The sequence below is a fragment of the Littorina saxatilis genome, linkage group LG16 (genome assembly GCF_037325665.1).
Source record: "Littorina saxatilis isolate snail1 linkage group LG16, US_GU_Lsax_2.0, whole genome shotgun sequence".
NCBI classification, from domain to species: Eukaryota; Metazoa; Mollusca; class Gastropoda; order Littorinimorpha; family Littorinidae; genus Littorina; species Littorina saxatilis.
This window is the reverse complement of record NC_090260.1, coordinates 326108-339326: the sequence shown is the minus strand read 5'-3', so window position 1 is coordinate 339326 and position 13219 is coordinate 326108. Positions and strand designations below refer to the sequence as shown.

The window sequence follows — 13219 nt, the reverse complement described above, 5'->3', positions numbered from 1 at the left end:
TACTGTCCAGACAGAAAGGAACAAGGAAAGACGCAATAAACACTGCTGACAGTGTTGTCTACAGTCATATCCACTGTCCAGATAGAGAGGAACAAGGACAGACGCAATAAACACTGCTGACAGTATTGTCTACAGTCATACCCACTGTCCAGACAGAGAGGAAAAAGGAAAGACGCAATAAACACTGCTGACAGTATTGTCTACAGTCATATCTACTGTCCAGACAGAGAGGAACAAGGAAAGACGCAATAAACACTGCTGACAGTGTTGTCTACAGTCATATCCATTGTCCAGACAGAAAGGAACAAGGAAAGACGCAATAAACACTGCTGACAGTATTGTCTACAGTCATATCCACTGTCCAGACAGAGAGGAACAAGGAAAGACGCAATAAACACTGCTGACTGTATTGTCTACAGTTATATCCACTGTCCAGACAGAAAGGAACACGGAAAGACGCAATACACACTGCTGACAGTATTGTCTACAGTCATATCTACTGTCCAGAGAGACAGAAAGGAACAAGGAAAGACGCAATAAACACTGCTGACAGTATTGTCTACAGTCATATCCACTGTCCAGACAGAAAGGAACAAGGACAGACGCAATAAACACTGCTGACAGTATTGTCTACAGTCATATCCACTGTCCAGACAGAGAGGAACAAGGAAAGACGCAATAAACACTGCTGACAGTATTGTCTACAGTCATATCCACTGTCCAGACAGAGAGGAACAAGGAAAGACGCAATAAACACTGCTGACAGTATTGTCTACAGTCATATCCACTGTCCAGACAGAAAGGAACTAGGACAGACGCAATAAACACTGCTGACAGTATTGTCTACAGTCATATCCACTGTCCAGACAGAGAGGAACAAGGAAAGACGCAATAAACACTGCTGACTGTATTGTCTACAGTCATATCCACTGTCCAGACAGAAAGGAACACGGAAAGACGCAATACACACTGCTGACAGTATTGTCTACAGTCATATCCACTGTCCAGACAGAAAGGAACACGGAAAGACGCAATACACACTGCTGACAGTATTGTCTACAGTCATATCCACTGTCCATACAGAGAGGGACAAGGACAGACGCAATAAACACTGCTGACAGTATTGTCTACAGTCATATCCACTGTCCAGACAGAGAGGAACAAGGAAAGACGCAATAAACACTGCTGACAGTATTGTCTACAGTCATATCCACTGTCCAGACAGAGAGGAACAAGGACAGACGCAATAAACACTGCTGACAGTATTGTCTACAGTCATATCCACTGTCCATACAGAGAGGAACAAGGACAGACGCCATGAACACTGCTGACAGTATTGTCTACAGTCATATCCACTGTCCAGACAGAGAGGAACAAGGAAAGACGCAATAAACACTGCTGACTGTATTGTCTACAGTCATATCCACTGTCCAGACAGAAAGGAACACGGAAAGACGCAATACACACTGCTGACAGTATTGTCTACAGTCATATCCACTGTCCAGACAGAAAGGAACACGGAAAGACGCAATACACACTGCTGACAGTATTGTCTACAGTCATATCCACTGTCCATACAGAGAGGGACAAGGACAGACGCAATAAACACTGCTGACAGTATTGTCTACAGTCATATCCACTGTCCAGACAGAAAGGAACAAGGAAAGACGCAATAAACACTGCTGACTGTATTGTCTACAGTTATATCCACTGTCCAGACAGAAAGGAACACGGAAAGACGCAATACACACTGCTGACAGTATTGTCTACAGTCATATCTACTGTCCAGAGAGACAGAAAGGAACAAGGAAAGACGCAATAAACACTGCTGACAGTATTGTCTACAGTCATATCCACTGTCCAGACAGAAAGGAACAAGGACAGACGCAATAAACACTGCTGACAGTAATGTCTACAGTCATATCCACTGTCCAGACAGAGAGGAACAAGGAAAGACGCAATAAACACTGCTGACAGTATTGTCTACAGTCATATCCACTGTCCAGACAGAAAGGAACTAGGACAGACGCAATAAACACTGCTGACAGTATTGTCTACAGTCATATCTACTGTCCAGAGAGAGAGAGAGGAACAAGGAAAGACGCAATAAACACTGCTGACAGTATTGTCTACAGTCATATCCACTGTCCAGACAGAGAGGAACAAGGAAAGACGCAATAAACACTGCTGACTGTATTGTCTACAGTCATATCCACTGTCCAGACAGAAAGGAACACGGAAAGACGCAATACACACTGCTGACAGTATTGTCTACAGTCATATCCACTGTCCATACAGAGAGGGACAAGGACAGACGCAATAAACACTGCTGACAGTATTGTCTACAGTCATATCCACTGTCCAGACAGAGAGGAACAAGGAAAGACGCAATAAACACTGCTGACAGTATTGTCTACAGTCATATCCACTGTCCAGACAGAGAGGAACAAGGACAGACGCAATAAACACTGCTGACAGTATTGTCTACAGTCATATCCACTGTCCATACAGAGAGGAACAAGGACAGACGCCATGAACACTGCTGACAGTATTGTCTACAGTCATTTCCACTGTCCATACAGAGAGGAACAAGGACAGACGCAATCAACACTGCTGACAGTATTGTCTACAGTCATATCCACTGTCCATACAGAGAGGAACATTAACAGGGAAAGACGCAATAAACACTGCTGACAGTATTGTCTACAGTCATATCCACTGTCCAGACAGAGAGGAACAAGGACAGACGCAATAAACACTGCTGACAGTATTGTCTACAGTCATATCTACTGTCCAGACAGAGAGGAACAGGGAAAGACGCAATAGCCACTGCTGACAGTATTGTCTACAGTCATATCCACTGTCCAGACAGAGAGGAACAAGGACAAGACGCAATAAACACTGCTGACAGTATTGTCTACAGTCATATCCACTGTGCAGACAGAGAGGGACAAGGAAAGACGCAATAAACACTGCTGACAGTATTGTCTACAGTCATATCTACTGTCCAGACAGACAGGAACAAGGAAAGACGCAATAAACACTGCTGACAGTATTGTCTACAGTCATATCCACTGTCCAGACAGACAGGAACAAGGACAGACGCAATAAACACTGCTGACAGTATTGTCTACAGTCATATCCACTGTCCAGACAGAAATAAACAAGGAAAGACGCAATAAACACTGCTGACAGTATTGTCTACAGTCATATCTACTGTCCAGAGAGAGAGAGGGGAACAAGGAAAGACGCAATAAACACTGCTGACAGTATTGTCTACAGTCATATCTACTGTCCAGACAGAGAGGAACAAGGAAAGACGCAATAAACACTGCTGACAGTATTGTCTACAGTCATATCTACTGTCCAGACAGAGAGGAACAAGGAAAGACGCAATAAACACTGCTGACAGTATTGTCTACAGTCATATCTACTGTCCAGAGAGAGAGAGGAACAAGGAAAGACGCAATAAACACTGCTGACAGTATTGTCTACAGTCATATCCACTGTCCAGACAGAAAGGAACAAGGAAAGACGCAATAAACACTGCTGACAGTATTGTCTACAGTCATATCCACTGTCCATACAGAGAGGAACAAGGACAGACGCAATAAACACTGCTGACAGTATTGTCTACAGTCATATCTACTGTCCAGACAGACAGGAACAAGGAAAGACGCAATAAACACTGCTGACAGTATTGTCTACAGTCATATCCACTGTCCAGACAGACAGGAACAAGGACAGACGCAATAAACACTGCTGACAGTATTGTCTACAGTCATATCCACTGTCCAGACAGAAATAAACAAGGAAAGACGCAATAAACACTGCTGACAGTATTGTCTACAGTCATATCTACTGTCCAGAGAGAGAGAGGGGAACAAGGAAAGACGCAATAAACACTGCTGACAGTATTGTCTACAGTCATATCTACTGTCCAGACAGAGAGGAACAAGGAAAGACGCAATAAACACTGCTGACAGTATTGTCTACAGTCATATCTACTGTCCAGACAGAGAGGAACAAGGAAAGACGCAATAAACACTGCTGACAGTATTGTCTACAGTCATATCCACTGTCCAGACAGAGAGGAACAAGGACAGACGCAATAAACACTGCTGACAGTATTGTCTACAGTCATATCCACTGTCCATACAGAGAGGAACAAGGACAGACGCAATAAACACTGCTGACAGTATTGTCTACAGTCATATCTACTGTCCAGACAGAGAGGAACAAGGACAGACGCAATAACCACTGCTGACAGTATTGTCTACAGTCATATCCACTGTCCAGACAGAAAGGAACAAGGACAGACGCAATAAACACTGCTGACAGTATTGTCTACAGTCATATCCACTGTCCAGACATAAATAAACAAGGAAAGACGCAATAAACACTGCTGACAGTATTGTCAACAGTCATATCTACTGTCCAGAGAGAGAGAGGAACAAGGAAAGACGCAATGAACACTGCTGACAGTATTGTCTACAGTCATATATCCACTGTCCAGACAGAGAGGAACAAGGACAGACGCAATAAACACTGCTGACAGTATTGTCTACAGTCATATCCACTGTCCAGACAGAAAGGAACAAGGAAAGACGCAATAAACACTGCTGACAGTATTGTCTACAGTCATATCCACTGTCCAGACAGAAAGGAACAAGGAAAGACGCAATCAACACTGCTGACAGTATTGTCTACAGTCATATCTACTGTCCAGGAACAAGGAAAGACGCAATAAACACTGCTGACAGTATTGTCTACAGTCATATCTACTGTCCAGACAGGCAGGAACAGGGAAAGACGCAATAAACACTGCTGACAGTATTGTCCACAGTCATATATACTGTCCAGACAGAGAGGAACAAGGACAGACGCAATAAACACTGCTGACAGTATTGTCTACAGTCATATCCACTGTCCAGACAGAAAGGAACAAGGAAAGACGCAATAACCACTGCTGACAGTATTGTCTACAGTCATATCCACTGTCCAGACAGAAAGGAACAAGGAAAGACGCAATAAACACTGCTGACAGTATTGTCTACAGTCATATCCACTGTCCGGACAGAAAGGAACAAGGACAGACGCAATAAACACTGCTGACAGTACTGTCTACAGTCATATCTACTGTCCAGAGAGAGAGAGAGAGGGGAACAAGGAAAGACGCAATAAACACTGCTGACAGTATTGTCTACAGTCATATCTACTGTCCAGACAGAGAGGAACAAGGAAAGACGCAATAAACACTGCTGACAGTATTGTCTACAGTCATATCTACTGTCCAGACAGAGAGGAACAAGGAAAGACGCAATAAACACTGCTGACAGTATTGTCTACAGTCATATCCACTGTCCAGACAGAAAGGAACAAGGAAAGACGCAATAAACACTGCTGACAGTATTGTCTACAGTCATATCCACTGTCCAGACAGAAAGGAACAAGGAAAGACGCAATAACCACTGCTGACAGTATTGTCTACAGTCATATCCACTGTCCAGACAGAAAGGAACAAGGACAGACGCAATAAACACTGCTGACAGTATTGTCTACAGTCATATCCACTGTCCAGACATAAATAAACAAGGAAAGACGCAATAAACACTGCTGACAGTATTGTCAACAGTCATATCTACTGTCCAGAGAGAGAGAGGAACAAGGAAAGACGCAATGAACACTGCTGACAGTATTGCCTACAGTCATATATCCACTGTCCAGACAGAGAGGAACAAGGACAGACGCAATAAACACTGCTGACAGTATTGTCTACAGTCATATCCACTGTCCAGACAGAAAGGAACAAGGAAAGACGCAATAAACACTGCTGACAGTATTGTCTACAGTCATATCTACTGTCCAGGAACAAGGAAAGACGCAATAAACACTGCTGACAGTATTGTCTACAGTCATATCTACTGTCCAGACAGGCAGGAACAGGGAAAGACGCAATAAACACTGCTGACAGTATTGTCCACAGTCATATATACTGTCCAGACAGAGAGGAACAAGGACAGACGCAATAAACACTGCTGACAGTACTGTCTACAGTCATATCTACTGTCCAGAGAGAGAGAGAGGAACAAGGAAAGACGCAATAAACACTGCTGACAGTATTGTCTACAGTCATATCTACTGTCCAGACAGAGATGAAAAGGGAAAGACGCAATAAACACTGCTGACAGTATTGTCTACAGTCATATCTACTGTCCAGACAGAGATGAACAAGGTAAGACGCAATAAACACTGCTGACAGTATTGTCTACAGTCATACCCACTGTCCAGACAGAAAGGAACAAGGACAGACGCAATAAACACTGCTGACAGTATTGTCTATGTACAGTCATATCCACTGTCCATACAGAGAGGAACAAGGACAGACGCAATAAACACTGCTGACAGTATTGTCTACAGTCATTTCCACTGTCCATACAGAGAGGAACAAGGACAGACGCAATCAACACTGCTGACAGTATTGTCTACAGTCATATCTACTGTCCAGACAGAAAGGAACAAGGACAGACGCAATAAACACTGCTGACAGTATTGTCTACAGTCATATCTACTGTCCAGACAGAAAGGAACAAGGACAGACGCAGTAAACACTGCTGACAGTATTGTCTACAGTCATATCCACTGTCCAGACAGAGGAACAAGGAAAGACGCAATAAACACTGCTGACAGTATTGTCTACAGTCATATCCACTGTCCAGACAGAGAGGAACAAGGAAAGACGCAATACACACTGCTGACAGTATTGTCTACAGTCATATCTACTGTCCAGACAGAAAGGAACAAGGAAAGACGCAATAAACACTGCTGACAGTATTGTCTACAGTCATATCCACTGTCCAGACAGAAAGGAACAAGGAAAGACGCAATAAACACTGCTGACAGTATTGTCTACAGTCATATCCACTGTCCAGACAGAAAGGAACAAGGAAAGACGCATTAAACACTGCCGACTGTATTGTCTACAGTCATATTCCCTGTCCAGACAGAGAGGAACAAGGAAAGACGCAATAAACACTGTTGACAGTGTAGTCTACAGTCATATCTACTGTCCAGACAGAGAGGAACTTTAACAGGGAAAGACGCAATAAACACTGCTGACAGTATTGTCTACAGTCATATCCACTGTCCAGACAGAGAGGAACAAGGACAGACGCAATAAACACTGCTGACAGTATTGTCTACAGTCATATCTACTGTCCAGACAGAGAGGAACAGGGAAAGACGCAATAACCACTGCTGACAGTATTGTCTACAGTCATATCCACTGTCCAGACAGAGAGGAACAAGGACAGACGCAATAAACACTGCTGACAGTATTGTCTACAGTCATATCCACTGTCCAGACAGAGAGGAACAAGGAAAGACGCAATAAACACTGCTGACAGTATTGTCTACAGTCATATCCACTGTCCAGACAGAGAGGAACAAGGAAAGACGCAATAAACACTGCTGACAGTATTGTCTACAGTCATATCCACTGTCCAGACAGAGAGGAACAAGGAAAGACGCAATAAACACTGCTGACAGTATTGTCTACAGTCATATCCACTGTCCAGACAGAGAGGAACAAGGACAGACGCAATAAACACTGCTGACTGTATTGTCTACAGTCATATCCACTGTCCAGACAGAAAGGAACAAGGAAAGACGCAATAAACACTGCTGACAGTATTGTCTACAGTCATATCTACTGTCCAGACAGAAAGGAACAAGGACATATAGGCTACACACTCCGAGTTCTAAATATCGTGCATATTTTCCCCAGGGGCGATGTTAAGGTATTACCGAGCCTCTGGCGAGGTAATACCTGGAAGTCTATCCGAGGGAACATATGCACAATATTTAGGACGAGGTGTGTAAGCTTTTTATCACATTACTCCGACATTTTCATAAAAAAACACCACTTTTTGACACAAACTCTGCAAGTGCCTGTTTTCTGCTGGCCAAACCTTCAGCGACCGCAAATCGTGTCATCAAATTTATGTGCGAAACGAGTCCCCTTTTGTCTTTTTTGGTAAACGCGCCATAAACGCGCTTTTGTATTTAGTCATCAATACTGCTTAAGAAAACGAATTACAGAGATTGCGCAGTTCAATGCATTTGAAACTGTGCAGTTACCGGCCGGTTTCAGTCGGTGACCCAAGTAGGTTGTCAGAGGCATTCGCCAAAAAGACTGCGAGTGTGTGATTTTACAAGCGATGAGGATGATTGCTGAATTTGTGCTTATTCGAGGTGTTGTGCTTCAAAGTTCAAATTTGGATTACTTACTTCTTCAATCGTCATTTAGGTGAGCCTTACTTTGATGTCTGGCTTTCAGTCTTAGGCCAGTAATTAGTTATCTGTACTGTACTGCGGTAAGCTTAGTTTTGTTCTGCTGGTCTATTCAATGTAGGTCAAAACTTGTAAATCTATCTGCCTGCATGACCTGAACCTAGACACCGTTGTTTACTTTAAAATTGAAAAATAACACACGCAAGATCCGACCTTCTTCGCCACTTTTTATTTTAACCGTATCTCCAACTGTGTAAGTGGCAATTTCCATGTTGCTGGTCAACTTGATCAGTAAGCTTAAGGCCATGTCAGACGCACAACACAAAACAGTGTTTTCTTTCAAAACAAACACAAAACAGCGTGTTTCCTGTGTGACATCCCCCAAAACAATGTTTCGTGTTTTTGCATCGTGTTTTGGGTTTTAGAGCATGCTCTAAAATCTGAAAACACGTTTTGGTAGTCAGCCAGTGAACGAGGACGATCAACTCCCGTGACGCGGTTTCCGCCGGGCACCACGGAGATAGAAAAAAAAATGGCCGACCTCAGGGTAGTATCAGACCCATGAATCCTAACTAGAGTCTATGGAGCCTGTCACGATTAAAGAGTGGCAATAATATCAGTGGGCGCTGCCAGCCGTGTTGTTTACAAACCCAAACACAGGGCGATAGCTGGACGGGTCAAGCTGACACTGACCGATAGTTCTGTGAAAACACGCACCGCACTTCATCTGTGTGTTTTGCGTGTGACATCCCCTCTTTAAAAACATGTGTTTCCCCGACGTTTTGAGATGGTGTTTTTGTCGAAAACATGGTTTTGTGTTGTGCGTATGTCTCCGCCTTTAGACGGTGATTCTACGACATATCTGCAACAGACGACAGATGGGACAGCCTTGTTCTGTTGAACCAGATTTAGCAATCAATGCTCTAAAAGCGATAGCAAATGAACAAAACTGTAAGCATACTTTTAGTTTAATTCTTATTTCGTCGCTCAGGATTTTGAATCAGGATTTTGTTGTCGGGATTGATTTCAGCGGTTGCCATGAAGAGTACTAGAGTTGTGCGCCTTGAATCACTGTCTGTCTCTATCGCTTGCTCTCTCTCTCTCTCTCTCTCTCTCTCTCTCTCTCTCTCTCTCTCTCTCTCTCTCTCTCTCTCTCTCTCTCTCTCTCTCTCTCACCTCTCTCTCTCACCGCTTTGGCCAACTCATAATCTTCACACAGCTCTTTTTACCCCAGCAGATTATGTGTATTCTTTGTTGTTTTCATTATTTCTTCAATGTTAAAATGTATGTAGATCGTTAGCTAAACGTGAGTTCGACTTTTATACCGCAGAATATTTCAATCGTGTTGCTAAAGAAAGTAGTCCCCGAGTTAACGATACATATGCAGATGACCTCTGTAAATTATTCAATTGTACTCTGTGATCAAAGACAATGACCAATGACAGGTGAGATCGATACTCGGTTGTGATGGATTATCCATATGGTTGTGATGGATTATCCAGAATAATCACCTCCTCAGCTAATAGAGACAAAGAGGCAGGTCATGGGATAAAGACGCAATACACACTGCTGACAGTATTGGGATAAAGACGCAATAAACACTGCTGACAGTATTGGGATAAAGACGCAATAAACACTGCTGACAGTATTGGGATAAAGACGCAATAAACACTGCTGACAGTATTGGGATAAAGACGCAATAAACACTGCTGACAGTATTGGGATAAAGACGCAATAAACACTGCTGACAGTATTGGGATAAAGACGCAATAAACACTGCTGACAGTATTGGGATAAAGACGCAATAAACACTGCTGACAGTATTGGGATAAAGACGCAATAAACACTGCTGACAGTATTGGGATAAAGACGCAATAAACACTGCTGACAGTATTGGGATAAAGACGCAATACACACTGCTGACAGTATTGGGATAAAGACGCAATAAACACTGCTGACAGTATTGCGCTGTGTCTTCACTCACACGTGGTCTGTTTTGACGTGTCGATGACCTCTGGCACGTTGACCTCTGCACCGTCTGCTCTGGTGAACGTGACCTTGGCCGTCAGTGTGGGGTCATCCCGCCACAGCATGACACGTTGGGTGCCGCCAGGGACATTGTAGCTGTCTGCACAGCACACACAATACATTATGCACAGTGTCACAACAACCCCAAACAACACTGTTGCTGGATGCATAAAACACAGATAACGCGTCAGGCTGGTCTATCTAGCTCCCGTAACAACACTGTTGCTGGATGCATACAACACAGATAACGCGTCAGGCTGGTATATCAAGCTCCCGTAACAACACTGTTGCTGGATGCATACAACACAGATAATGCGTCAGGCAGGTCTATCTAGCTCCCATAATAACACTGTTGCTGGATGCATAAAACACACATATAACGCGTCAGGCAGGTCTATCTAGCTCCCGTAACAACACTGTCGCTGGATGCATAAGACACACAGATAATGCGTCAGTCAGGTCTATCTAGCTCCCCTAACAACACTGTTGCTGTGTGCATAAGACACACATATAACGCGTAAGGCTGGTCTATGCAGGTCCCGTAACAAACATTATCGCATTTTTACTGATCACATGACAAAACATGCTGTTGTCATTGGTCAACTAGGAACTGTATATCAATTGACATCGCGCAGGAAGTTCCCAGCGAATTTGATATCGCGCAGGAAGTAGTTCATCAATTTTAATTTTGAAGAATAAAATCTCACATGAAGGAAACAAATGTCTCCCTTTTTTTAAATCACATATATATTTATAAAAGAAAAGTAATTGAATTAGAAAGATTAAGCTGTGCAATGAATAAAATCAAACTGTTCCCACCCAGCTTTAACAGAGAAGTAGTAGAAAAGAATGTTACAATCTTACCGACTGAGGTAGTTGGAACAGCCATAAACAAAGCTGACCTTGAAAGTACCAGTAGTGGCAGTACTTACTGAGAAAACTGTGAGATCTCTTGCAGTGTTTCAGCGCACATCACTCACAAAAAGGCAGGAAATGAGCAGCCGATAAAAACAGTTCGCACCTGCATGAACCATTGTCCACCTTTCTTAGTCGTAGCCATACAACATCAACCGAACAACTTTCAGCATCTATCACAGTCACAGCGCCGTCGGAGGACGCCATTTTGGATGAGTCGTAAGCGAGACTGAGCTTCGACAACATTATTATGCAATCCGCCGATACCGACAAATACCTGGAAGCTTTCTTGGGCACAGAAAATGAGCCAGAGGACTTTGCTGATACTGCCTGGCGCACTTCAGTTCCTGCCATCGTTCAGAATTGCCAAATCGAACAGTCAACAAGTCGCGTAAGGCGAAAATACAATATTTAGTCAAGTAGCTGTCGAACTCACAGAATGAAACTGAACGCAACGCAACGCAGCAAGACCGTATACTCGTAGCATCGTCACTCCACCGCCCGTGGCAAAGGCAGTGCCCGTGGAATTGACAAGAAGAGCGGGATATTCGTTGCGTTGAGAAGGATAGCACGCTTTTCTGTACCTCTCTTCGTTTTAACTTTCTGAGCGTGTTTTTAATCCAAACATATCATATCTATATGTTTTTGGAATCAGGAACCGACAAGGAATAAGATGAAAGTGTTTTTAAAACGATTTCGAAAAAAAAAAATTGATAATAATTTTTATATATTTAATTTTCAGAGCTTGTTTTTAATCCGAATATAACATATTTATATGTTTTTGGAATCAGCAAATGATGGAGAATAAGATAAATGTAAATTTGGATCGTTTTATAAATTTTTATTTTTTTTTACAATTTTCCGATTTTTAATGACCAAAGTCATTAATTAATTTTTAAGCCACCAAGCTGAAATGCAATACCGAACCCCGGGCTTCGTCGAACATTACTTGACCAAAATTTCAACCAATTTGGTTGAAAAATGAGGGCGTGACAGTGCCGCCTCAACTTTCACGAAAAGCCGGATATGACGTCATCAAAGACATTTATCAAAAAAATGAAAAAAACGTTCGGGGATTTCATACCCAGGAACTCTCATGTCAAATTTCATAAAGATCGGTCCAGTAGTTTAGTCTGAATCGCTCTACACACACACACACACACACACACACACACACGCACAGACAGACAGACACACATACACCATACCCTCGTTTCGATTCCCCCTCGATGTTAAAATATTTAGTCAAAACTTGACTAAATATAAAAAGAGTACGACTGAGGAAGTAACTGGGACATTCTTCGCTGTTCCTTCGAACTGGCAACTCCACTGAACTTGTTAGCCTTTGTTGATGATCTGTTTCAACCGTATATTTTTGTTCTTTTTTCATTATAAATGCCTTATTTTGTCTGAGAAAAAGAACCAGTTACTGAAAAATAAAAGTAAGAGCAGCAAAGTTACGCGGAAAGCAGGAAAAGACAACCCAACATTTCCAACATTAAATACAAGGCAGTAGCCTCCCTTGCGTTTGTCTGACTTCTTAGGTAGGTTTATGATTCCTACTGTTCCGAAATCGAATGCGATAAAATCGTTATCGTTAGATTTGACTGTGATATCAACATGTATCAGTCTGAATGTCTCGAAAGGCTGAATCATATCAGATCTCGGCTTACGCCTCGATCTGATATGAGTTCAGCTTTCTCGACATTCAGACTGATAAATGTTGATATCACAGTCAAATCTAACGATAACGATTACTGCCTTTACTGGGTAAGCTTGCTTCCCAGTGATAACAGTGAGTTACTCTAGCTAGTACAGAAGGCAGCTTACGTGCTGACTGAAAGACGTTGTTGGTATCTGTCAGTTCCAGGGTGAAGTCCTTCATGGCTTGACGTGAACTGATCGTCACACACTTGCCCTGGGCTGACGGCGTCAACGTCATGGACTCTTCTTCTGCACAACGTGGGAACAAGGTCGATATTTC

The 13219-nt window shown here is 42.8% G+C and overlaps 1 protein-coding gene across 1 annotated transcript in view; it reads right to left on the bottom strand.

The window, feature by feature from the left end:
- LOC138950144 (uncharacterized) overlaps positions 1–13219 on the bottom strand; it is a 72538-nt gene extending 59319 nt beyond the window's left edge. Inside the window, exons 1-2 of the mRNA XM_070321892.1 lie at positions 13066–13219; positions 10277–10420 (exon numbers count right to left, since the gene is read on the bottom strand). Of these exons, the coding sequence (XP_070177993.1) occupies positions 10277–10420; positions 13066–13177 (256 nt within the window). The 5' untranslated portion in view covers positions 13178–13219. The remainder of the gene's footprint in view (positions 1–10276; positions 10421–13065) is intronic.